Source organism: Puma concolor, chromosome A2 (assembly GCF_028749965.1).
Source record: "Puma concolor isolate L17-30 chromosome A2, mPumCon1.1.hap2, whole genome shotgun sequence".
NCBI classification, from domain to species: domain Eukaryota; kingdom Metazoa; phylum Chordata; class Mammalia; order Carnivora; family Felidae; genus Puma; species Puma concolor.
Window position 1 is genome coordinate 171,891,729 of NC_141668.1, and position 25,718 is coordinate 171,917,446.

A 25,718-nucleotide genomic window follows, 5' to 3' on the forward strand; every position below is an offset into this window, starting at 1 on the left:
ACTATTCCCACAGTCCGGGGACACACACAGACCATCACGCTTATCAAGCAGCAGCAGCGCTGACGAGGCGTCTTTGGAAACAAGCCTGAGGCTACCCAGCCAGGAGACCAGCCACGTGTGGGGACCCCTGGCTTCTTCCCCCCTCCCCAGACCCCCGCTCCCCTCCTCCAACCACCTCTTCTCTTGAAGACCCCTCACCAGTCAGAGGCTTCTCCCCTCCCCCATTCTTCTCACTTCTGGAGTCCCACCCCATCCCCAAACCCCAACAACACCTTTTCCCTCCCCAACACTGACCCCACTGACCTCTGGTGGGAGGGGCAGGTCTACAGGGCAAAGGGCCCGAAGACCACAGCCTCTGGTGCCCAACCCGCCTCTCCAGGCCCGGGTCCATCCACACTCCCAGCTGGGAAGCCCCTTGAGGATCCTAGCACCCATTGCTCTGGGGCCTAGTTTCAGGGGTGAGGGCTGGCTGGCAGACTTCTGGCCTGGTCAGGACACCTGAGGTCTGGGCCACCCCCAATGGGCTTTTCCAAGTCTTCTGGAACATTCCCTAGCCTTGACCTCCTCCTCCCCACCAGGCTCTCCTAGGTACTGCCCTCAGCCGCCAGGCCCACATGGGCACGTGGGGGCCAGTGACCAGTGTCCAGGCTCTATGGAAGGCTACCCTTGCACGTGAGACCCCCCGTCCCCAGTCCACCAGAGGCCCCCAGAGCTGGGGGTCCAGTCGGCCACAGCCAGACTCTCACATGTACCCTACAAAATTGCACCAGTGTCGGGGGACACGTGGGGGACACGTGGGGGACACGTGGGAGACAGGGGCCAGTGTCCAAACGCATATGGAGAGCCGTGTTTGGACTGGCCTGCAGCCTGTACGTGCGCGCGCGCGCGCACACACACGCACGCGCGCGCGGTTTCACGCCATGAGTTCTCTATTTCCTCCAGGGCGATGGATCCTCTGAGAGCCTGCGACTGGGCTGCCGGAGTCTCCCAGCAACCCCACACAGGAGGTGCTAGGGTCCTCGAGGAGCCCAGTGAGGAGTCGGGGTGCTGTGGGCGTGGCACGAGGCCTGCCCCCACTCCCGCCTCCTACCCGTCCCCCTCCTCTTCCCCCTGGTCCTTGGAGAAGTACAGGAGCACCTGGGGGAGGGCGGCCGGAGGGGCGGTCAGCCCCCCGGCCCGGCCCCCAGCCCCCAGCCCCACTTATCCTCAGCCCCGTCCAGGCGCGGGGGGCGCCCGCGCCAACGTGGTCTGGCTCCCTGAGAAGTGCACGCCGCGCTCCGAAGACGCGAGCCAGGGCGCAGCGCCCTCCCGGCGGCACCTGGAAGCGCGGGCGGCCCCCGGGAACGCGGCCGCCTCGAAGGCCTCCGCCAACTCGGACCGCGCTGCGGGCCCCGCAGGGTCAGCGTGTGGCCGGCGCCAAACCCGGGTGGGTGGGCGGGTGGGCGGGGCCGGGGGAGGGGCTGCTGGACACGCCCGAGGCCCGCCCACACCACCCTCCAGCTCACTCTGGCCCTGCCCCCCGAGACCTGGCCCCTCCGGACGCCCCCCTCCTCCTGCCGGGCCTCGCCCGCCTGTGGGCCCATCCCTTCCCTAGCCCCGCCCCCTCGGGCCTCGCCCTCTCCAGGCCCCGCCCTCTTCCCCTCCCGGGCCCGCCCCTTCCCCGGACCCACCCTCGGCCCCGCCGCCAGCCCTCGAGCCTCGCCTCCGCTCAGGGTAGAGCCAGGTGGGCGTCGCGTGGCCGTGTCTGCGCTCTCGTGGCCCCGCTCACCTGCTCTCGAGGGGCTGCGCGCCGCCCGGACAGCGGACCCGCCCGTCACCGTGATGGCCGGGCGCGTGCAGAGCGCCACACACTCTCCCTTGCAGCCCGGGCCCCGGCGCCGTCAGCTCCCGCCAGGCTGGGGCCACCTGGGGCCACCTGGGTCCGCCCCCCCCGCCCCCCCCAGCCCAGCCCGCTCGGGCCCTCGGGACCGGGCATCACCGTCCCCGGCGTGCCCTCCTCCCAAAGGTCGGGGCCGCTCCAGCTCTGACGGCCTCCCGCTGGGGCCTGACCCACCTTGACCCTGGGCCGCGGGCGCTGGGGACCCACCTGTGTGCGGTAAGCACCACGGAGCGGCCCTCCCGCGCCACGGCCGGAGGGGGCTACTCCAGAGAAAGCGCCGGGAGCGGGGTCCGTGCCCGTGGTGGACTCGTCCTCGGGGCTTCAGGGGGCGATGCCCTCATCAGCCGAGCTTGAGCCCTCTCCCCCAGGCCCGCCCCCACGCACCAGAAAGACCACAGCCGGGTCCCCCACCAGCGCCACGGCTGTCGCCAGCTTCCTCTTGTTGCCTCCGCTGTAGGTGCCCGCAGGTGGGTCCGAAACTGCAGGAGCCCCACGCGCAGGGCCCAAGCTCGCTGTCTGTGGGGCAGGGCGGGAGGGAGGGAGGGGCGGGGGGGGGACCAGATAGGGGGGCACAGTGAGCGAGGGGGAGGGACCAGATGGGGGGGCAGTACACGGGAGGGGGACTAGGGTAAAAATGGGGGAAAGTAAAGAAAGAGAGTAGAGCCAGGGTGAAAGAGGGGGGATGTGACCTGGCCAGAAGTTCTGGAAGCCCTCAGTGGGCGGTGGGGTCATGGCCGGGGAAAGTCAGGTGCGGTAGGAAGGGGGCAGGTACAGAGCACAGGAGCTGGGGGGGGGGGGGGCTAGTGGCTAGTGGAGAGAGGCGGACCCTGACTCGCGGCAGGGCCAAGGGAGCCAGGGTAGGGCTGTGATCCTGGAAGGAGGGAGGGGGAGGTCACCTGGGGAACCTGAGCTTCGGGTGAAGAGTTCCAGGTGCCGGTGGCCGGCCAGCAGCTCGAAGACAGCGTCCGACTGAGGGCATTAGCCCCTGTGGCGGTGCGCGGCAGAAGGTTCCCAGCCGTGCTGGCAATGGGGGATGGGGCACAGGGGACAGGGGGCTCAGGGAATTGGCTAGGCCCTGGCCACTCGGGGGAGGGGGGGGCAAACAGGGGCCTCAAGGCTCACCCACCCTGGAGCACCATGGTAAGAGACGGGTGGGGGGCGTCTCAGGGCCCGGTCCACATGCAGGGGTGTGGGTGGTCGTGCCTGGGAGAGCGCCGCGTGGGGACGCACGCAGGCTTGGGGGCCCGAGCCCGCTCACCTGTAGCCAGCCGGCACAGCCTCACCACCACCGGGCAGCGCGTCCCCCGCCAGCTTGCGAAACGTGGACGTCTTCCCTGCTCCGTTCACTCCCACCGGCCCGAAACACCGCGGGTGCCCCGCAGACGGCACTCGGCAAGGTCTCGGATCCCTGCCCCACTGTCCCTAATTCCGGGGTGGGGTTCCAAGTTTCTGCAGGACGGCCGTGGCAAGGGGGCTCCCCGGGGGCAGATCCCGAGGGCGAGCAGATGAACATAATGCTGTCACTTAGCCGGGAACGGTTGGTGGCACGCGGGATGAATTTAAACAATTCCGGCGGCGGCAGGTGCCCTGTCAAGCGCTCCGTAAATAGCGGAACGGCTCCCGACAGACAGACAGACACCCAGCGAGTGCGGAACGACTGCGACCGACACCGACACCGACGCTCCACGCTGGCTTCCAGCCGCGTCAGCCCCCCGCGCGTGACCGATACGTAGCACTCAGCACGTGGGCTTGCACAAGCAGCTGCGTGGATGTGAACTGGTGCAAAGCGCGTGCTCGATAAATGCCGGCTGTGAGCACTACTCGGGTCACACACACACACACACACACACCTCAGACTCAGCAGTACTACTGGTTCTCAAACGTAGTAGGTGTTCGATTAACGTCGCAGCCACGTGTGTGGGCACCCCACCCCATAGGTGCTCAATAATCATCGGCTTGGTCTCCGTAGGGCCCAAGACCTTACTACACACAGTAGGACTCGGTAAGCAAAAGCATGCAGTAGGAGCTTAACGAGTGTTTGCTGGCCCGAAACAGGGGCTCAAGCGTTGGCAGTCAGTAGTTGCTCAGCGCGCGGGCACCTAGGCTCAGTTGTTCAGTAAAGGGCAGTGGGCGCACAGTAGGGCAGCCCCTCACTGCCCCTGCCTCAGGACCTTCACCCTGGACTCTCAGCTCACCAGGGGGGATCGACAGCTGGCGTCCCTCTGCCCACGGCACGCCTGGGAGGTGTTCAGGTCCCTGAGAGGGTGGGTGGGCCAGCGGGAGCCCCCAACCCAGCCCTGCGCCCACCTCGGTCAGGTCTCTCGACACCAGCACGTCCCCCTCGGTGGCCCCTCGGGCCACCCGCTCCCGACACGGGCCACCTCCTCATCCTCCTGCCCCGGGGTGGGGGTGGGGCAGCGACCTCAGCTGGGGTCTGAGGACGGGAGAGAGATCAGTGGGCCCAGAGCCAGCCCCGGACCCTCCCACCCTTACCCAGCCCCCACTGACCGTGGCAGCAGGTGGTCGCCAAGAGCATGAGGAGGAGGAGGAGGAGGAGGAGGAGGAGGGGCCCCTGTACCACCACGGCCAAGAGGTTCTTACCAACCTCCTCCCAGCGCAGGGGGGGCTGGAACTGCCCGTCTCCTGTGTTGACAGGAAGGAGGAACGGGGTCACAGGGGGAGGTGCTTGGTTTCTGGGCCCATCCCCACCCAGGTCACCTCGGGCTTTTAAGGGAAAAGACCAAGAACTGAATGGGCCACTCAACTGAGGTCTGACTGGTACACGCCACAGTGGTATTACCATCTCCTTTGTTAGGACCTCTTGTGATATGACCCAGGACGTAAGTAGCTTTTACGACTACTTTGCCGTATCTCTAACTTGGCCCAAACTTGGGGCCACCTAACCCTCTAGTTCCCTTCCTGGGAGCTGCTGTTTGTCCCTACCCTGCGTTATCGACTTGGGTGGCACTCCCCCACCTCGAGGGAAGTTCTCACCTAAGCGCTCGAAGGCGTCAGCCACGGCCTGATCTCACGCCATGTCCACACGCCCCCGGCCCAGGCAGAAGTGGGGGAACACCAGGAAGACCCTTTTTCCGGATGCGGCCCATTTCCTGCAGCTTCTGCTCAGGGATAGGAAGAGGGACGTGCGTCCGGAGCTGAGGCCCAGACTTGCAGAGCGCCACCCGACCAGAGAAGTGTTGGAGCACGAAGGTGGCTGTGCCGCCGTTGATGCCGACGAAGAGGTCGACACAGGTGAGCACCACACAGGCCGTGCCGGGCACACGACTGGCGTGATCGACCAGCTGAGGGGGCAACAGGGGTCACCGGGTAACCACCCAGACAGCAGGCTGAGTAGCCCTAAGAGGGAGTCCTCTGTATCCAGTCGGTTAAGGGTCTAAGTCTTGTTTTGGGCTCAGATCACGACCCCGGGGTCGCATGGGGCTCCGTGCTGGGTGCGGAGCCTGCTTGAGATTCTCTGCCTCTCCCTCTGCTTGTGCTCTCTCGCTGTAAAATAAAATTCTTAAAAAAACTTTTAAAAATTAGAAACAAAAGAGTTGTTTTGTTTGTTTGTTTTAAAGTCAACTCTACCCTTGGGACACCTGGGTGGCTCAGTCAGTTGAGCGTCCGGCTTCGGCTCAGGTCACGATCTCGCAGTTCGTGGGTTTGAGCCCCGCGTCGGGCTCTGTACTGACAGCTCGGAGCCTGGAGCCTGCTTCGGATTGTGTGTGTGTGTGTGTGTGTGTGTGTGTGTGTGTGTGTGTCTGCTCCTCCCCTGCTTGTGCTCTCTCGAAAATGAATAAACATTTAAAAAAAATTTAAAGTAATCTCTACCCTCAACGTGGGGCTTGAACTCACGACCCCAAGGTCAAGAGTCGCACACATTACCCCCTGAGCCAGCCAGGTGCCCCAGGACAGGATGAGCTTTTAAGGCCACCTCAGCATGTCCTTAAATTAGATTCCACTTGGGACCACCTCGGATCTCTTCTGTCCTCGGGAGCTGGGACAGAGCCCTGGCTCCCTCGATGGCATCAGGCGTCGGGGTAGGGCGGCAAGAACGGGCTCCGAGGGGGGCGGAGGCCTCACCCGCAGAGCAGTAACAGCAGCAGGAGGGCGGGCGGGTTGGCGGGAGCCACGTACGCCCTCTGCTGGAAAGCCAGAAGGGTGAGCGCCGCCACGCACGCTGGCACCAGGTAGTTCCAACTGCGTCGGAGGCGGAGTTACGCCCATCAGTTTGCAGGTCCCCTGGGCCCCATCCCACCCCCCCGCGTTTCAGGTGGCCAGAGGCGCAGTCTCCCAGATCCCCAGACTTCACCCAGACCGTCCCGACAAGCGCCTGGCGGGAAGGGGCAGCGAAGGGGCAGCGGTGAGAGGCAGCCGGACCTCCCCCCCCAACAGCACTCCCCGCACCACGTCCCAGAGAAAGTTGCTGAGCCAGTGAAGAGTGGGAGGCGGACCCCCCATAAACTGCAGAGGCCCGACTCCTCGATGAGAACAAGGGTGACGCTGGCTGGGACAAAAGACACGGCGAAGACCGCGCAGGTGGAGACGGGCACGTCCACCGAGGCGGCCGTCCTGCGGGCAAGGGCGCACGGGCGCCTCAGAGGACACCTCTGCCCACGCCGACGGGACAAGGATCCACGCGCTGGTCACCGGGCGGGGAGACGAGCGGGGCCGTGTGGGGCCGGTGGGGGCTGGGCTGCCGGCCGGGCAGACGCGCAGACCGCGCGGTGGGGTCCCAGCGACGCGGTGAGGATGCGTGGGCTGCGGGGGGAGCCTGACAACGTCCCGCTGTCCGGGCCTGGCCGCAGCCACTGTGCGCGTACTCAGCAGGGGCGTGGCAGAGCGCAGAAAGGCCGAGGTGGGGGGCGGGGCATAGGGACTCAGCGCAGCCTCGGGGTGGCTGAGCGTGGTGATGCTGTGGGCGTGGCGGGCAGGGCCCGGGGGCAGGTGGGCATGTAGGAGCGCATCGTTGGCCCTGTCGATGAAGGCCACCACGGTGTTGTTGAACCAGATTTGGGTGGGGGTGGGGTCGGGGCCGAGGGGTCAGAGCGCCGCGGTGAGACCTGCCCCACCAGCCACCTGCCCGCCCCCTCACCCCAGCGCCCACCTTGAAGCTGTCCTCGGTGTCCGGGCCGTGAGCCCAGGCTGTGGGGTTGCTCAGGACACGGTCGAGGGGGCCCCGCCGGGTCGGGGGTTCAGCAGCACCGGCAGCCCCCACACTGAGTGGCTCACCTCTTGCCCTGAGGGCAGGCCTGGGTCTCGGCCCCCCAGGGAGAAGCCCCCATACCTGCGGGGCAGTGGGCTCAGGGAGGGCGGGGCAGGAAAGCCTCCTAGCGGGTGGGCAGGGGGCGCGGGAACGGCCCTCCTCACCTGACCTCCTTCACCCACTTCTTGGTCTTCAGGCTGAGGGAGATGCGGGGGGGGGGGGGGGGCACGGAGAGCCGTCCGGAGCGCCGGCCCCCTCCTCTGGGCAAACTGAACGCGTGCAGGTGGCGGCTGGCCCCTGGCGCACCAGGCGGGGGTGGGTCTTGACCAGGAAGTCGGGACAGGTTCCGACCCGTCAGGAGGCGCGAGGAGACTGAGCACCGGCACCGGGCCCACAAAGAGGACAGGCAGCACCATCTGCAGGACGGGCCCAGCAGCTGCCCTCCCTGCGCACCCCCTGGGCTGCCCGGGACCCTTCCTGCTCCTGCTCTACAACCATCTGTGGCTCCCCGGTGCTCTCAGTAAAGGTGCTCAGACTGGGGGAGACTTCTCGGGTTCACCGCTGAGTGGGTGACGGGAGTAGAAACAGGCACCCAGGGCTGCCCGCGCGCCCTCCTCTGGCGCCCGCTCCCCCTCAGCTGCATAAACGGGCCACGGCGGCCACGGCAGGCAAGCAGAAAGCGCTTGAGAAGCAGGGCCCGGAGCTGCTGGCGGGTCAGCGCCCAGCCCTGTCCCCGGCCCGCGGGGTCTGGCCCGAAGCCCTGCAGGACCCGTGTTTCCGGGGCAGACGTCGCTGAGGGGGATGGAAGGGTCAGTGCGCAGGCTCCGGGGGACAGGGAGGGACCGCAGACTCGAGGCGGGACAACTCACCTAGCCCCCCGTTCTCCAGGGCCGACTCTTCCGGCAGAACCTTGAGCCGTGAGGTCACGTCTGGGGGAGCGAGGCCCGCGCCCAGGTGCCGCTTGTGGCTGGTGATCTGTGGGGCCATCAGGGGTGCGTTCAGGTGTGAGGGTCCCCGTTCAGCCGAGGGTCTGACAAAGGTCCTGGGTCGCAGACAGAGGCGGTCGGGAATCAGGGGTGGAGGTCGAGGCTGCGCCTTGAGATGCAACCAAGGCTGGGGCCTCGCCGTAAAGCCAAGTCTAATTCTGAATCAAGGCGCGGGGTCAAGGACAGGGACCTGTGGCCGCGTCCTCTGGGTCCACGTCTGCAGCGCAAGCCTCTACCACCTTCGGGAAGACCTGGGGAGACAGAGCGGGGGCTCAGCCCGGGACCCCACAGGAGTCGCCCGCGCCCAAGACGCCGTGGGGCCCTCTGCATGTGCCCTGCCTCCTCCCCGGGGTGTGCTGCTGGGGGAGACCCGTAGGGCAGCTCCTTCACCAGTCGCGCCCCGGGCACCAGGCACCACACGAGCGACAGCAGCTGGGCGGGACCTGGGTGGACGGGGGCGCGTCAACCGGGGACGCAGCCGGCTGTCCTCGGGGAAGGGGCTGGAGTGACCCACGGGAACCTGTCTCTGCAGGCAGAGGAGGTTAGGGTTAAGCACCTGAGGGCAAGAGGTGACCGGAGATCGGGCCCACAGTTCACATGGGGTCAGGGGTCCGGGCTGGAGTTACGGAGCCTGTTGCCCTGAGTCAAGCCCGTTCCCGCCAGCCGCGCTGCCCTGTTTGGCATCCAACTCCTATTCATCCCTCAAAACCCCACTCCAAGCACTTCGTCAGAAACATTTTCTGGCCGCTGAATCGGAATCTAGGGGAACCTCGTGCCTCCCCCAACTCCTACCTTCTCGGTATTTGAGCAGCAGCTCCCAGATGCTGCAGCGGGAAGCAGGGTCGACACCAGCCGTGGGTTCATCCAGAATGACAACCTGGGAGCCGCCCACAAAGGTGATGGCCACTGAAAGCTTCTGCCGTGTCCCACCTGGGCAGAGGCAGGTGCGGGGGTCCCAGCACCGTCCCCTCAGTCTTGGGCAGGGCTGCGTCCCTTCCCCGCGCCCCCTTTCCCCACTCCCTGGATCTCCGTGCCTAGCCCCTCTGGGCCTCCCGGATCTGGTGTCTCCTTTGGCCTCGCACGGCCCTTGGGGTAAAGTCCCAACCCCCTTCCCAGCACCATTTCCACCGACCCGGATGCTCCTCCCCGGCTGGGCTCACCGGAGAGGCGGCGGGTCTGCGCACAACGCGTGGGGACAAGCCCCACGTCCTGCAGTGGACGGGCCTCCTCGGGGCTCACAGCTCCTGCACTCAGGCCCTTCGACCGCCCAGATGTGCTCCTCCAAGGTCGGCCTGCAGCCACGCGCTGGAACAACGGCCCCCGTGGCAGGCAGAGCCCCAAGAACACCCAGCCCCGCCACCCCTGACGCTGCACCCCCGGGCCCGCCGAGACGCACGTCAGACAGCACGTTGTATTGCGGGCAGGCGCCCAGGTGGGACCGGACGGCTTCCATTCTGGACTGGACATCGTGGCCCAGGATGCGGGCAGAGCCACCAGTGGGTGGAAAGAGGCCACACAGTAGGGACCTGGGGGTGAAGGGGTCTCAGAGCAGCTGCCCCTTCAGAGGAGGAAACGGAGACCCCCAGAGAAGGAGCAAAAGCACTTAAAAGGCACCTACTGTGTGCCCAGACTCAAGGTGTGTTATGTCCCCGTTCTATAAAGGAGGAAAACTGAGGCTCAGAGAACACGGTTGTCTATCCGCCACGTACCCCAAGTGGATTGGGGGTCGTCCCGGCTTCCCTGTGGAGACCCCAGACACCTCTCCCATTGAGCAGATGTGCCAGCTGAGGCCGGGGGGAAATTAGGACAGTGGCAACCGCCCACAGCATGGTGGCCTTGCCGTCTCCGTTGTGGCCCAGGAAGGTGGTGATCTGGCCCTGGCAGAAGTCCAGGCTGAGCCCACGCAGGGCTGGCTGGGGGTTGCCAGGAAAGCGTTTCTCCAGGCCCCGTACGGAGACCCCAGGAATCCAGCCGGGTGGGACCTCTTCTGTCGGCACTGCGGGAGGAGGCCAGGCTCGACCACGGGAGCCCTTTGTAGGGGGGGCTCTGCGGGACCCGGGAGGCCGCAAACGCTGGCCCGTGGGGTCAGGGACCCATCGGGGCTGGGGCCTGTGGGCATTAGGGGAGCCCCACGGAGCCTGGGGGGGTGGAGGTGTGCAGAGGACCGGGCTCTGTAGGAACCTGGGTCTTTGGGGGACATGGGGCATACAGACAGGGAAGCGGCCATCAGGTCTCCTCGTGCCTCACCCTCTGGGTCCTTCGGGCTGGGAGGCGGGGTGGAGCCCTTGGGAGAACGAGGCCCAAACCAATAGCTTCTCCGAAAGGGAAAGTTCCACGGTTTGGGGATCCCATACTGGCCTGGGAGGAGCGGTGCTCTGTTAACCCCTCGAGCTCATCACCCTGGGGTGTGCCAGCTTCTGACCACGTGCCCGGGATCAGGGCATCCAGGTGGGAGGGCCCGGCCTGCCTCAGGCCGTCCCTCGAACGCAGCCACCCGGGCCTACATGCCAGGAAGAGCCGCCCAGGACGGCCTCCAGGCACCAAGCGGCCCCTCAGCCCTGCCCCGGCTCACCAAGAGCCTCAGCCCGGCCGCCCTTCTGCAGGTACGCCCCTGCCCTGTGTCCCTACCCCACCTGGGAGATGGCCTCTAGGTACCAAGTGGCGAGGCCATAGAGCACAGCGTCGAGCAGCAGGATTCCAGAGACCTGGGCCGGGCTGAAGACGCCAGGGGTGGGCCCGGTGCCCGCCCTGTGCCACTGGGCGCCTTCACCCTGCTCCTTCGGCAGCGCCAGGCTCTCGCAGCCGAACCCAGAGGCCACAGGCGACAGAAGACTGCGGTGGGGACAGGGGCGTCAGCGAGCAAACGCAGCGCAGGGCCCCCCCGCACCCGGCCACCCCGGGTCTCACCACAGCCAGAGACCACCCGCAGGCAGCCGGTCTCGCCAGGCCACGCACAGCACGTAGGGCGGACAGAGCACGAAGTAGGCCAGGCCTCGCACGCCGCCGCCAGGTTGGCGCGGGGGAAGCGGGCGCTCAGAAGGAAGCTCTGGACCACGGTGGCCACGGCGAAAGCCGCCAAGAACAAGAAGACCACGGCCGGGTAGCTATGGGGGAGGATGTCCCCGAGCTGCGAATACGGCTCCTCAGGCTCCGGGATTTGCCCAGGGGCCCGCGCGCGCGCGCAGCCACCCCGCAGCCGGGAAGGCCGAGGCGTGCGCACCTTGGGCACCAGCACGAGCAGCGCCGTGCTGCCGAGGAAGGGCAAGTGGCAGCTGAGGAACCAGCCGAGCCACAGCACGGCGCTGCCGAGCCCCAGGGCCTGCATCGTGTGGCGCAGCCTCCTTTCCTTCCCTCGCACCACGGCCTTCACCGCCGGCGCCACGGAGTGGATCCAGGCGTCAGGAAAAGCGGCAGCGACCGGTTCTGTACACGCAGGACCCTGAGGCAGGGGCGCGGCTGCGGTGGAGGCCAGAGGCCCCGAGCAGCCCCCACGGGCACTGGAGATCCAAAGGCGCAGCTGGGCCCCCCATGTCCCCTGACCCCTGTTCCAGCCTTAGGATCCCAGCTGTCCTCACAGGCCGCGTTCTCCCTGCCCCCGGGGACCCCAGCCCCTCCGGGATCCCGGTTCCTCCCGCTACAGGTCACAGGGAGCGGTCCTTCCAAAACAGTGGCTCGCAGCCTCGACCGCATGAATGTTCCAAACGGAGCCCGAGCCGAGATCTGGCCGGCGGAAGGGGGGTGGATGTGCAGGGAGGGGGCGCTCACGCGTCATCCGCGTAGCACCGGGAGGGCGTCTGCTGCGGGTAGAGGCCTGCACGGGCCTCGGTGCCGCTGAGCCACACCACACACAGCGCAGGTCTGTCAAGGGGTCAGCAGCCGGGCCCGGGTCCCAGAACCTGCATGGGGCACGGTGGTGGGCTGCGGGGAGAGGGCGGGGAGAGGCCGGGGAGTCCCACGGCCCCGCCCATCACCGCCTTAACTCTCGAGCACACACGTCTGTGCCCGCCTGCATCTCGTCCCGTCGGGGAGCGCGAGGTGCTGCCCCCGCCCCGGAAGCCCTGGGCCACGCCCCACAGAGCCCCCACACACAGTAGACCCCAATTGGCCCAAGGGGTCCTGGGCTCCACCCATCCCAGGCTCTAGGCAGGGATGGCCCCGCCCACCACGCTCCACCTGTTCCTGATCTTATTGGTTCTCGCGAAGGCGTCGATATCCATGCGGATCTTGATGCGCGGGTGACCAGGGCCTGCGAGCTGTGCGGGGTCCAAAGGTCCCTCGGGCCCCAGAAGACGATGCCGGCCCAGAAGTGGTGCTCCGCGAGCAACTCCAGGGCCCGCGCCATCAGGGCTGCCTCTGAGGGTGCCGCCTCCAGCTTGTCCAGGGTCACACACTGAGGAAGGGCCTGGGTGTGGGTCCTGGGTGCCCGGATCCTCCCCTGAACCTCAGGGCCAGGCGGCGCTTCTTCCTCGGGGACACCAGGGCGCGGCCCAGCTCGGCCATCAGATTTCTGCAGGGCCAAGCTGTGGCCCTCCTCAGGCTTTCCTTGGAATGGCGCACTGCTCCAAGTTGGGTCCCCCTCCCTGAGCTCCCCTGGATTCCACAAGCCGCCTGCACACTCGCCCCCACATCCTGGGCAGGGATGATGTGCCCAGGGAGGCCCTGGATGAACCTGCTGTCCTCCGACCTGGCGTAACCTGCCACATGGCCGCATTTGTACTGTCGTTCAAGTAGTTGAAGAGCTGGGGTCCCAGCATACCCCACGCCTCCTGGAGGCCCTTCAGTAGAGCCAGCTTCTAGAAGGTCCGGTTCCCCTGTGGCAGGTGGGCACCAAGATAAATGCCAGGCCAGCCCTTTCTCGACCCTCCCCTGCTCTGAGGACCCCTGCCCACCTCTCCCGTTTTGCTCCAGCCCGTGGCTCTGAGCACTGGTGCATTCTGTTCCTCTGCCCGCAATCTGGGAAACTCTAACTTCTTCAAAAACCTGGAGTCCACCACCCATCTCAGGAAGCCTCCGGGGTCAGGGCCCCCCCTCTGGCCTGGCACAGCCTCCCTGGGTTAAGGGAGGGACCCAGGACCACTCCTGCCCTTACCTGGGCCGTGAGCCGCCTGGTGAAGCCACTTTCCCCAGGACTAGCAGCTTCAGGCGCCTCCAGAGGAGGAGGGACAGTGGGTGGGTTTCCAGCGATCCCATCAGCTCAGCACAGGCAGGGCCTGGGATGGGGGCACCGTGAGGCCCTGCCCCCATTCCCACTGCCCCACTTCCCAGACTAGAGGTCAGTCACTCACTCAGGCTGCTGTCGGGCAGGCCCGGGGCGGGCTCCTGCCCCACCAACTCCTTCAGGTGGGTGGCCTCATACCAGTCGAGGGAGGGCCCCCTGGGACGCCAGGGCCCTTGGCACCGCAGAGGACTTCCGACACAGCCTCCAGGGGCCAGCTAGTCCCCTGAGGTCTCCGCAGCAGCGCCCACAGCTCCACCAGGCCGGGCAGTGCCAGGAGCTGGAGAGGTCACCAAGGATGCCACCCAGCCTCGACCGGGGAAGGACCCTGCCAGGAGCACCTTCTCCCTCGCCCCTTCTGCCCAAGCCCTCCCAGGACCTCCCCATCCGGGCAGCTTCCCCTCTCAGCCTCCCAGCTGGGGTGGAGGGTGAGTGGTCCGCTTACTTCCTGGGCCACGTTCTCTGCTGCCTCCAGGAAGCTCCTCATGGACTCCCGGGTTTGGTCCAGCCCAGACGCCAGGGATTGCTGGGGAGAAAGCCCACAAGGGCGATAATGACCTTGATGGCATTCTCACCGGGGGTGTAGCAGTTTGCCAAGCTCCCGAAGATCCCGTTTTACAAATAGGGCAACGGAGGCTCCGAGAGGCACGTGGACTCATGCAAGGTCGCACGGGCCGGACACTTCACCACCATGCTGGACACAGCCCATCTGGGCACCCATCCCTCGTCCCTCCAGGAACCAGGGACAGCCCAGGAAAAGGCCTGGAAGCCGGAACCAGAGGCCCCTGGCCAGGATGGGGAAGCCCAGAAGGCCACGGTGGGAGCTGAGCAGAGGACATGACAGAGGGTCAGGCTGAGGACCCCCCTGAAGGCAGCATCCCAGAGTCACCTGGTCTCACCCCACCCCATCTCATTTCTCAAAGCAGTGTCCCCAGTAGCTCAGTGGTCAGGGGCACGTGGTCCCGCAGCCGGTTGCTTGGCTGAGGCCGGGCTGGGAGAGGAACACACAGAAGCACGAGTTTAGGCAAAGCTTGGCCCGAGACAGCTCCCGCCCTGTGCCCGTGACACAGCCGGGCAGGTGGGGGCTCAGAGAGCATCCCTGCCGGCCAAAGGGCCCTGGCCTCCTCACCTGCCCCGCCCGCCGCTCTCAACATTGGCATTAGCTTTCCCAGGCTGGCCAGCATCCTGTGGGCTCTCGTCCCCCACCCCCAAGGATGGTGTGGGCATCTGCCAGGAGCCAGAGGACGCTGGGGGCAGAGAGAGCACCAGGTGGAGGCTCGGCAGACACCCTCGTGCCTGTGGCTGCTGCACCCACCCCCACTTGCTCACAGGGTGTCCTTGAAGTTGCTGAGGACACCTGGCAGGCGCGGGCTGCGGAAAGCAGGTGTCGTTCATGCTGCAGATGAGACCCTGGAGCCGGGTAGGGTGCCGGCCGAGGGCAGCGGCTTGTTGGGGAAGTGGCCTGTGGGGACGTTGGGCGTGGGGAGCTTTGCCTGCACCCCCATCGTGTCTGCACCCTCGTGGACAGAGTGCTCACTCAGACTCGCGCTCTCTGACGCTCACGGGACCCTGTGGATAGGGTGACCCAGTGCCTCCCCTCTCCCCCACAAAGGGCCTGGTCCCTGGGGGGGAGGGGGGGCTTACACTCATGTTGCTCCAGTCGGGGGTGGGAGTGGCACCCAGGTTGAAGAAGAGAAACAGAGGCCCCAGCAACTCCACCAAGAGCTGGATCTGGGAGAGGGGCAGAAGAGGCGGGGGAGTGGGGGACCGTGGGGGACACCGGGGCCGCCCCGCCCTGGCCCATTTGCCCTGGCATTACCGGCTGTCTCCTGCGATACAGGGCATTTTTCCAAAGCAGCAGCATTAGCTGTGTCCAGAAGGCCATGGTGGGAATGCACAGAGCACACGACGGAGGGTCCGGCTGAGACGCACTGTGTGGCTGCGGGCAACCCCTGGCCCTCCCTGAACCTCGTTCCTCTAGCTCACGGTGCAAGATTCCTGGAAGCTCTGCTTGGAGCCAAACAGCAGGCACTTATTTAAGGGTCCCTTCTGTCCCTGGAGGGGCGAAGCGGGCCAATGGGAGCCCTGCCCGAAGCCGTCCCCGCACCTGATTGGTTGCCTGGGCTGTCGCTCGCTGCAGGGCTGGGGTCCAAAAGGCTATCAACTAATTCCTGAGGGGGAGGAGCCTCGGCTTGACTCGTCACGACTCCACTTTGAGCCCCTTTGGGGGCTGCCAGGTCCTGGCCCCCAGCCTCATCCCGCGTCCTGGGAAAGATCCCCGCCCCCCAGCCCCAGCTCTAACCCAATGATAACAGCAAAGTGTTCACCGTGCTGAACATTTTACACACCAGGCCCCCAGAGACAGGCAGAGCCACCCCGCGGGAGCAGGGCCCCAGCTCCACCCACCCCTCGTGTATCATTTATCGTTAAGAACCACAAGACGCAGAGAAAAAGTAAGGCGGAGAGGCAGCGCTGCGGCTCCTGGAACCAGCAATTCCTGATCCCCGCTTTGGTTACAAGTGTCCAGCTCTGGCCTACTTCATTATTGTGCTGCCGGGGGGCAGGGCGTTGCCACAGGCCCCGGTCGAGGCTGGAACTAGGACCCGGGACCCCCGACCCCCCACTGGAGGACTCTACATCGGGTGGGAGCTGGGGTGGGGGAAGCCTCCGTTTTTCCAGCGGGGCAGAGGGCTTGTCGGAGTTCTAACGCGGAGAGGGGCTGCAGGTGTCTGTCGGCAAGTACCCGTCAGGTGAGTCCAATGCCCTGCAGAATTAGTGCCCGGTTCTGCCGCCCCTCGCCGCTCACACCCACCGGGGGCGGGGGGGGGGGGGAGGTGAGTGTGGACTCCGCCCTCACCCCCTAATTCCCAGGGAACCTGCCTCCCTCCCACCCATCCGCACCCCGGGACCCTCTCACCTTTCCAGCCCTCATCTCTGGCCGCCTTCCCTGCGCCCGACAGGAGCCCGGGGTCGCGGTCCCTTTAAGAGGCGTCTCCCGCAGCGAGCCCTAAACCCCAGCAGTTCACCTCCAGGGCCTGGGAAGCCCGCGGCCGCGCCCGGCCCCGCCCCCGCCCCCTACTATTGGCTGCCATCCCTGCCACTCACAGGCCGGGCCCGCCCGATCCACGCGCGCCGTGGAAGGAGGCCGCGCAGAGCCGGGTTTCTTAAAGGGGCCGCTCTCCTCTTGCTGCGTCGCCTTGGGGCGCTGGGTCGCCGGCTCACCCCGCGCTGGCCGACCCCCCGACAGGCCGGCCGGGCTGTCTCCCCACATTGCGTACCCGCCTGCAGTGCAGCAGCTCCCCGTCTTACGAGGTCCCTTTCTCCCCACTCTATTCTGGGGGACCCCGGCCTAACCAGACTCGCTTCGTGACCCTGGGACTCCACTTGTCCATCCACAAGGTGGGGGTTCCATTGGTCATCATTTGTCAATCCCACAAACATTCCTTTGGTCCCTACAGTGGGCCCGGCCATGGTGGAAGGGGGGGGGGGGGGCCAGCATTCCAAGATTAGAGTCCTGGGTCATAACGGTCACTGCATTTTGAGGAATACCTCCGAATCCCTTTCTAGAAGACTGGGTAGATTTCCCAAGACCATGGTGAAGACGAAGCACGTGTATGGACCCCACAGCTCTGAAGGCACTGACCGGGGAGCAAGCAGATATACTGGGAGGATCCCTGAGAAAAGGGAGGTGGGCTTGGCGTTGGGGCTTTGAGGATGTGTAGGAGTTTGCCGCTTCCGGAACTGTGGGCCTAGTGAACAGCCCGAGCAACCCCTGGGGGCTGCAGGTGGAGCTGTCTGTGGGCTGGACACGGGGTTGCGGGGCTCACCTTTCTAGCCAGCAGGCAGGCCCGCCCGCCTCTTTCCGCCACGCAGGTCCTGACCCGCAAAGCACTTTTTCAACCCACACTCACCTGCGCCCTGGGCCTCCGTTCTTAGCTCCGCCGCGCAGCCCTGAGGACCTCCTTAGATGCTGGTCCAGTGCCCACCCCCAGGGCCCCCCCCCCCACACCCCCACCCCCAGGTTGCCGCAGACTCCCAACTCTCCCAGTAGTTTCTTCCTAAAAAGAGGTTTTTATTGCCTTTGGTCCACAGTTGACATTTCACATTATCTCTTGGTCCCAGGGCTCCTGGATGGGGGCCAGTCCCCAGGGAGGACCTCCGGGTGGGGATCCCTGTGCAGTACTTGGCAGAGGAATGGGGACAAGTAGAGGAAGGGTGGGGGGCGGGCCTGGCTTTGTGTCAACCAGGCAGAACTCTGTTGTCCTGCCTGGGCCTCAGTTTCTCCGCTAGGCCCTGGGGGGAGGGAGGGGGTGGGCTACGGGTGACTGTCTGAGACTGCTAGGTCCTCACAAGACCTAAAATACTTGGGGACTGTGGCCCTGCCCTCTCCCAGGGGACGTGCTTCCTTCTCGGAGGCATCCCCTTCCACCATCTCCAAACCCCGCCCCCCACTCCCCTGCAAAAAATATTATTTTTCTTTCATTAAAACTGCCCGAAGCTTCTGTGGGCACAGAAACCACAAACTGATCGGCAGAGAAAAGGGAAGAGAGGGAAAGGCGACCGGAAACCATACGGGGCAGGGCCCCTCCCTGCTCAGGTTTCTTCCCCCAACACCTCCACCCCCCAGGCCAGCCCAAAGCCTGCTGGGAAACTCGCTGGCGGGAGGTGCTGCGGCGGACGCCCCGCCCACCGACCTACCTCCGCCCCTTCCCCACAGACAAGCAGAAACACAAGACAAAACAGAAAAACGCGAGAAGCAGACAGGGTGATGTGGGGAGGCGCCCCGCTCCGGCGGCTCAGTGGCCCGCCTCCTCCTGGCGGTAGGGGGCGTATTCCGGGGCCTCCGCTGGGCCGTCGCCTGCAGCCACCGCACCCCCATCGGCCGCCGGGCCCTGCGGGCAGTACTTGGCGTCATAGATCTGCCGGCCCAGGCCGAACACCTGGCCGCTCTGGTTGGCGCCCTGAGTGTAGCCCATCTGCAGGGACAGGGACGAGTTGTCACACTTGTCGGTCCCCAGCTTGGTGTCGTAGATGTGCCGCCGGGTCCCGGGGGCCGTCATGCCCACCTGCACAGGAGGAGAGACAGCTTGAGGGCGGCGGAGGCGGGCCAACGGAGGCCACATCCACCCCTGACCCCCCGCACCAACTGCATCTGGGTCTGAACCTAGCGCAGGCTCCCGTGGGTCCCCCCCAGCCCTGCCTGGACGCCCTCTCTCGCCCTCTGTGCCGACTGTATGGGCCTGGCTCTCCCTGCCGGCCAGGGAGCTCCCCAGGTGAGGGCCGAGGCGTCCCAAGAACCCAAGACTTCCAAGACCATCGTACTGGCACATGCCAGGTGGCAGGAAAGTCAGAATCAGCAGATCCGAAGATACCAGGGTTGCAGGAGCCCCTGGGCAATCCTGGGGGCGGGGGGGGGGGGGGGGGTGGGTGAGGCACAGGGCCGGCTGGTAACTTCCCCGGGACACACAGCAAGCTGGCAGAGAGGTCGGAGGGAACTCCAGAGCGGGACTCTCAGTGACAGGCACGCGTGGGGACAAGGATAAGAGCACGCAGGGAGGTGGGGCCCGGGGAGCCCCACCTGGCTGGCACACTTGTTTGTGCCCATCTGGAGGCTGATGGTTGAGTGGTCCATGGGTGGCAGGATGTGGTTCTTCGGGTCATACAGATGCCTTCTCGTCCCATAAGCTGTCATGCCCGACTGGCTGGCACACTTGTTTGTGCCCATCTGCAGGGAGGCAGGCAGGAGAGGTCAGGTGCCCCCGCCAGGCCTCTAGACCCCGCCCTGAACTTGAGGGGACACGGGGCTCATCGGGCCCAGGTCACATTAGAAGCCCCCACCCCACCGGGGCGGGCCAGGGTCAGAGGCGCCGCGAGCCCACCTGGAGCCCAATGACGCACTGGCCCGCCTTCATGGTGGCGTCATCAAAGTTGCGTTCCTGTTTCTCTGAGTATTTGACGCCAATGTCCACGCCGCTCTGCAGCCCCTTCGTCTTGGCCTGGAGGGGAGGGGTGTTGGGAGCATCAAAGGGGTGGGGGGCAGCGGAGACCCTTGCACCGGGCCCAGACTGTGCAACTCTGGGAGAGGCACGGGGACGGGCTCCCACCCACGCCACCCACCAGCCACCCAGCGCCTCAGCCACCAGCGGTCTGACAGCTCAGGACAAGGACTCGGGGGGCTGGGGGCATCCTCACTGCCAACCCCTCCTACCCGACCCGCCAGCAGCTCGCCGGGCAGGGACACCTGCCCCTCGCTCCTCCCTGGTCCCTAGACCCCACACGCTGGCCGGATCCTCCTGTGCTCAGGGTGTTTCCCCCAAATGTAACGTATTTCTGATCTATCCAGAGTGACTCGGGGATGAACTCTGGCTGACAATGGCGTGTCCGCGGAGCTTCGCGGATTGTGACAAATGTCCCCTGAGGGACAAAGTGCCACCCAATGGGGCGGCCGTGCGCGCGGGGCCAGGAGGCACGCGGCAAATCTCAGCACCTTCCTCTCAACTTTGCTGCGAACCTAAAACTGCTCTCAGATGTAAAGTTGGTTTTTTATGTTTTAAGTAAAAGATTTGTTCCTCGTCTCCTCCCTTGAGACCGTGAGTCCGTGACTGGGTGGACCGTGCCTGCCTCGTCCAGCACGCAGTCCGAGGTGCCTGGTGCCGTCTCGGGGCCTCACCTTCCCGGCCAGGGCCAGAAGGGACACCTGCACCTGGGTCACGTTCCCGCTCTCAAACAGGTCGTTGGCCTCGAACAGGTCCACGGGGTTCATGCCGTAGCTGACCATGGCCTTGATGAAGTTCGAGAGGTTTTCCAGCTGGGAGAGGCGAGAGAAGGAGCGTGAGGCCACCCGGCCACCACACCACACGTGGTGGGTCAGCTGCCCCCTCCTGCCGCCCGCGGGCGCCTCACCTGGTGCCAGTTCTGCATGGAGCGGTTGATCTTGGGCACAGAGCCCGGCTGAAGCTTATTCATGAGTCTGGGGAGGGGGGACAGGACCCTCCGTTAGCGCAGGGGAGCCTCAGAGACCCGAGAAACGAATTGTACTCTTGCCACACTCTTGCCTTCCCAAGCAACCTCCCTCCAGGCCTCAGTTTCCCCGCCTGCGGTGTAATCTTCACCCGCAAGGGAGCAGAGGGCCAGAGTGTGGCAACCACTGTCGTGGGGGGCGAGTCTGCGGATCTGCACGCCCAGGGATGTCCGAAGCCACCCGAGCAGGACGCAGGGAGGAAGGGCCCAGGAACGCGGAGGCTCCCACCCGAGGGCGGCTGTGAGGTGAGAACGTTGGCCGCCAGAGAGCCGCCCCCGAGCGGCCACGCGAGAAGGCGAAAGACAAGCGGGACCAGAGACCCGCTGCGCTGCGGGGAAAGCCAGCCCTGGGACCGTGTGACCTCGAAGCGCACACCGTCAGGGCCACCGGCACCTGCCCACACCGCACTCACGTGCACAAGACAACGCCGTCCTTGAGACCCTTCTGGAAGTCGGGCCCAATCGAGAGGCCGGTGAGTCCCTCGATCCAGCTACGGAGCTCGGCCTCCTTCTGGGGGTCATATTTGGACAGGAGCTGGGTGAGCAGAGGACACGGGGTGCGGTCAGCTGGGGAGCTCCGGGAGGGCGGGGCCGCTCCCCCTTCGCAGGCTCAGACACGCCCCCACCTCTGGCGACAGACACCTGCTCTCGGCTCCTTCCGGTCCCGCCCCCACGCCCTGACGGCGCCCTGCTCTCCCCGCACTGGAAAACCCCGCTCTTGTCTGTTGTCTGTCTATTTATTGTTTTAATGCTTATTTTTGAGAGAGAGAGAGAGACACACACACACACACACACACACAATCCGAAGCAGCTCCAGGCTCCAAGCTGTCAGCACAGAGCCCAACGCGGGGCTCGAACCCACAGACCATGAGATCATAACCTGAGCCGAAGTCCGACGCTTACCTGACTGAGCCACCCACGCGCCCCTATTTTATTTATTTAAAAAAAACCTTTTTTGCAAGTAATCTCTACACCCAACGTGGGGCTGAAACTCACAACCCCAAGGTCAAGAGTCACATGCTCTACTGACTGAGCCGGCCAGACGCCCCTCTGTTGCAGTTTTTAAATTGTGGTGAGATAACAATAACATAACATTTATCATTTTAACCATGTTTAAGTGAACGGCTCAGGGACGCCTGGGTGGCTCGGTTGAGCATCCAACTCTTGATTTCAGCTCAGGTCATGATCCCGGGGTCGTGAGATCAAGCCCTGAATTAGCCTCTGCGCTGAGTGTGGAGCCTGCTTAACATTGTCTCTCTTTCTCCCTGGCTCCTGAGCATGCTCTCGAAAAAAAACAGTAAACCATCAGTAGTTTTTAACATACAACATTGCGCAACCACCGCCATAGTCTAATTCCAGAACATTCCATGTCTCCAAAAGAAACCCTGTCCCCAATAGCAGTCACCCCCCCCCCCACCCCCTGGCCCCCACGAGCCCCTTCCTGCCCGTGGACGAGCCTGTTCTGGACATTTCACACACGTGAACTCACACCCCGTGTGGCCTCTCGTGTCGGGTTCCCTCCCTGAGCGTCGCGTGTTCGGGGTCCGCCCGCGGGGCGGCGGGTGTGGGCGCCTCACTCCTGTTTACGGCTGAGTAACGTTTCAGTGTGTGGATGGACCCGTTGTATTTACCCATTCATCCATGGATGGACATTTGGGTTGCTTCCACCTTTGACTACAGTGAAGGACACTGCCATGAATATTCACATACAATTCTTTTGGATGTGTCTCTAAGGACTGAAATTGCCGGGTCACATGGTAACCCTAGGTTAAACTTACTGAGGAACCACTAAAACTTTCTCTGCTCCTTACACTGACCATACCACTTACTGCCTCAGGACCCTTGCACAAGCTGTCACTTTTGGCTCAGATGTTTGCATGGCTGGGTCCCTCCCTTCAATCTAGTCACCGATCCAGCTTAAAGGTTACCTCCTTGGAGAGGGCTTCCCTGAGTACCCTGGCTAGGAAAGCCCTCCTCATGCCCTTCTTTCCCCCACTCTGCCTTATTTTCCTTCTAGCTTTTACCTTTACACGATATACCTCCTTGCTTATGATCTACCCCTCAAACTCTGCTGCCCAGCTCAGTGCTGTCTCCACAGTCCCTGGGTAAATGGACAAAAATGTTCACAGTCTCCCATCAGCGCACACCCATTACCCACCAGCGCGCGCGCGCGCTCTCTCTCTCACACACACACACACACACACACACACACACACACACACACACCCCATGTTTCCCTCGGGGCACCCAAGGCCAAGAAAGCCAGGATAGCTGGGGCCCAGAGAAGCCACAGCAAGTCAGGGGGACCCAAGCCAGTGTGTGGGCAGACACGGACAGCCCCAGGGCGGCTGCTGAGATGCCCGCACACATTTGCCCACACAGATCCCTGCCCTGGACGCTCTCCCTTCCTGTCCTTCCACCCCTACCAGGGGACCAGGACCCCAGAGCCACCCTCTGCAGACCCCACTTCTACTCTCACCTCTGCTCCCAACTCCCTTATGAGCATGGACACAGGTCTCACCCTGTGCCTCAGTTTCCCCAGCTGTGCAGAATTGTCTGCGTCAGGGCCTCCTGAACTGGGCCCCACTTCTTGGTTCCTGCATAGAAACCTCACGACATGGGGTCAGGGCTGAGCTGACCAGAGCACAGCAGAGACAAAGGCGGGGAGGCTGGCCCGCTAACCCGATCCTCCTGGCCCACCCCCCATCTCCCGGCTCCCACAGCCCCGCGGCCCTGCCCTGAGAAGGAGAAGCCGAGCCTGAGACAGGCCAGCTGGTCCGGACACCGCGCGTGCCTGCGGGGCTGGCCCCTGATGGCTCCTGGGGGCCGCGGTCCTGGGCAGAGGCGCCCGGCCAGCCCCACCCGCGGCCGCCGCCTCCCCCCTCCCCCCACTGGACAGCGGCCTTCAGCACATTCCTCCTCACCGCAAACTGCCAGGAATGTAGCCGCTGCCTCCCTGCTAAATCGGGACCAGCTGTTCCCAGAGGTCTAGACCCCCCCCCAGCCGGCCGGAAATTGAGTGACTGCTCAGAGGGACGCTGGACATCAGCCTGCCTTCATGCCATCCAGCCAGGGGTAAACGGAGGCACGGGGGGCCAGGCAGAGGTGTCCAGAGGTCTTAACCTCCTCTTAAGTAGCTGGTAAAGTGGACGCGGCGTGGATCTGAAGCCACAGGAAGCTGGTTTCCCCTTCTGGCGCGGCCCCAGTGACCCTGGCAAGCTAGTCACTGCCCTGCCCATTCTCCAGACCTGCAAGCCGAGGGCTGGTCACCGGGCGCCTTCTGACCTCATCCCAGACACAGCAGGTCTCGACCTGCCCCTTCCGTCTGCGGAAACTGCCTGCGCACGGGCCGGGTGCCACGCCCTCACCCACTTCCTGCCGCCCCGGGAGACGCAGGGGGGTGGCCATCAGGCACTGGGTGCAGCAGGTCTGGGTTCCAGCCCTGACTCTGCCGCTCGCAGGCCGTGTGTGGTTCTGGGCAGCTCGTGTGACATCTCTCGGGAGCCCCACACACAGACCCGGCTCTTAACCTCCCTTGGGGCTGAGTGGGCCACTCACCAGCACCAGCACGGGCGGTGTAAACGGTCACCCCATCCAGCGATTGCTGGAGTGGAGAACGCGGTTTCTGGAAGGAAGGCTCGGGGGCCTTAGCCTGCTCACTGCGCCTTAGTTCCCCAAGGCTCAGCCTCCCTCTGTCCGAGGGGCTGAGGCCAGCTCCTCGGAGCTCAGGAGGCCCTCGCGGTCCCCCTCCTGTCCGCGATCCCCGGGCTGCCAGTGGGACAGGTGCCGGTCCCTGGCTGGCAAGACTATGCCTTCCACATGCCCAGGCAGGCTCCCGGGGGGTGCTGGCTGTGGGGCCACATTCCCAGGTGCCCGGTGGGAGGGACAAGCTCCCCTCCTGCTGGAAGGGCCCAGAGTGACTGGCCCGGGCCAGGACCATCTCCCTGGGTCAGGGATCACCCGCTGCTCTCCGTTCAGTAGGCTGAACCCGCTGTGTGACCCTCCAGAAGTGTCTGCTGCTCTCTGAGCCAGCCAACAAGTGCTTTCTCAAACAGTGTCTCCCTCAGGCCCCATCCCGGGCCTCGGGACCCCCAGCATCCTGAACACGCCTTTGCCACCACCTTAACTTTGCCAGATGGGGACAAAGGGAAGTCAGCAAGAAGCAGCTGAGCAGGGGCACCCCCTCCCCACCAGGTCCAACTTCCCCCTTGGTCCTGCCCCCCCACCCCAGGTGTTAGAGGTGGGGAAATTCCTGAGGGGGGGCCACACCCTTGGAAAACAACGGCGGACTGGCCCCGCTCCCTTCCCCTTCCCCGCCTGAAGCCCGTGTGGCCGGGGAATGAGGAGGGGGGTGCTGCTGGGGTCCCCTCGGGGCATTCTCGGGCCTGGAAACGCGGGAAGGGCCGTGGGGCTGAGAGTGAGGGAGGGGTTCAGGTGGGGGAGCGCTAGGGGAAGGGGTTAGACCCAAGCACTCCTAGATGCGGGGGGATGCCAGACCGCTCCCCCACACTTGGGGCCGGGAGGGGGGGGCTCGGGAGGGTGCCCCCGGGGACCCCGGGCGGTAGGGGGTCGGAGGGCCACCCTCCTCCCGGGTCTGGGCGCTCGCTGCCCGCCCCACGTTGGGGAGCCCGGCGGGCGCGGAGGGCGCGCCCTCACTCACCCGGTTTTTGACCTCGGCCGAGAGCCCGTACGAGGGCCCCTTGTTGAACTGCGTGGAGCTCATGGCTGGCGGCGGGACGGGCCGGGCCGGGACGGGACGGGACGAGCCCGCGGGGCGGCGGGGGACGCGCGGGGCCCGGCGCCACGCCCCCGCCGCTGATTGGCCCCCGCGCACTTGTCCTTATAAGGCCGGGCCGCGTCGGATTCCTGCGGCCCGACTTCCTGAAGCCCCTCGCCGCCCCCGACCCCCGCCCCGCCCCGCCCCCGCCCCGGCGGGGCGCCCCGTCCCCAGGGCTGGAGGGGCCCCCCCTCGTCCCGTCCGAGCCGCCGGGAAGCGGACGGCCCAGACGAGGCCCCCCTGCCCTCTCCCTGCTGGAAGACCCCAGGCGGCGCCGGCATCCTTCCTGCGTCTAAGTTTGCCCCTCTGCGCGAGGACGCGAAGGGGGGCGCTGTTGGATGGGACTCTGGCACCTTGGAGTACGGACGGGGACCCCTCTCTGTCACACTGAGGCGCCTCCCGGTCCACCCGGGTCCTGGGACTCCCACAGCTGGGTGGTGGACTAGGGAACTAGGGCAGGCTCCTCCTCCGAGGGGCCGCTGCAGCTGGGGCTTTGATGGATGAGTAGGAGTTTGCCAGCCCAAAAGGGATAGTGTTCCCGGCAGAACCAAAGGTGCCAAGCCCTGCAGACACCGTCAGTGCTTGAAAGCACGTGGGGATCAACCCGATGGGCCGGGGAAGGCGAGCAATGACAA

The 25,718-nt window shown here is 65.3% G+C and overlaps 2 protein-coding genes across 2 annotated transcripts; both read right to left on the reverse strand.

The window, feature by feature from the left end:
- Positions 1 to 1,086: 1,086 nt before the first annotated feature.
- On the reverse strand, positions 1,087 to 17,272 carry ABCA7 (ATP binding cassette subfamily A member 7). Its single transcript, XM_086683007.1, is given in 60 exon segments — positions 1,087 to 1,137; positions 1,244 to 1,338; positions 1,341 to 1,391; positions 1,394 to 1,423; positions 1,770 to 1,814; positions 1,817 to 1,856; positions 1,993 to 2,130; positions 2,133 to 2,164; positions 2,167 to 2,191; positions 2,264 to 2,420; positions 2,784 to 2,899; positions 3,002 to 3,041; positions 3,138 to 3,301; positions 3,513 to 3,655; positions 3,964 to 4,251; positions 4,254 to 4,301; positions 4,397 to 4,522; positions 4,874 to 4,970; positions 4,972 to 4,998; positions 5,062 to 5,199; positions 5,914 to 6,079; positions 6,273 to 6,354; positions 6,357 to 6,451; positions 6,747 to 6,894; positions 6,989 to 7,052; positions 7,055 to 7,571; positions 7,616 to 7,877; positions 7,955 to 8,124; positions 8,258 to 8,322; positions 8,411 to 8,514; positions 8,864 to 9,001; positions 9,232 to 9,338; positions 9,340 to 9,363; positions 9,466 to 9,597; positions 9,896 to 10,067; positions 10,319 to 10,446; positions 10,700 to 10,916; positions 10,989 to 11,066; positions 11,069 to 11,198; positions 11,292 to 11,467; positions 11,470 to 11,510; positions 11,837 to 11,906; positions 11,909 to 11,967; positions 12,245 to 12,356; positions 12,359 to 12,700; positions 12,756 to 12,882; positions 13,161 to 13,186; positions 13,189 to 13,281; positions 13,357 to 13,440; positions 13,443 to 13,566; positions 13,732 to 13,812; positions 14,186 to 14,277; positions 14,416 to 14,488; positions 14,491 to 14,533; positions 14,616 to 14,648; positions 14,650 to 14,704; positions 14,707 to 14,748; positions 14,931 to 14,966; positions 14,969 to 15,017; positions 15,106 to 17,272. Coding segments are annotated over 60 exon segments (6,474 nt in total). The 5' UTR covers positions 15,172 to 17,272.
- A 65-nt stretch (positions 17,273 to 17,337) lies between these two features.
- On the reverse strand, positions 17,338 to 25,124 carry CNN2 (calponin 2). Its single transcript, XM_086699740.1, has 7 exons — positions 24,967 to 25,124; positions 20,720 to 20,841; positions 20,190 to 20,256; positions 19,957 to 20,094; positions 19,166 to 19,282; positions 18,865 to 19,011; positions 17,338 to 18,352 (listed from the first exon to the last, which is right to left on the reverse strand). The coding sequence occupies exons 1-7, from the start codon at positions 25,027 to 25,029 to the stop codon at positions 18,083 to 18,085; spliced, it is 924 nt and encodes a 307-aa protein (XP_086555866.1). The 5' UTR covers positions 25,030 to 25,124; the 3' UTR covers positions 17,338 to 18,082.
- Between the last annotated feature and the right edge of the window lie 594 nt (positions 25,125 to 25,718).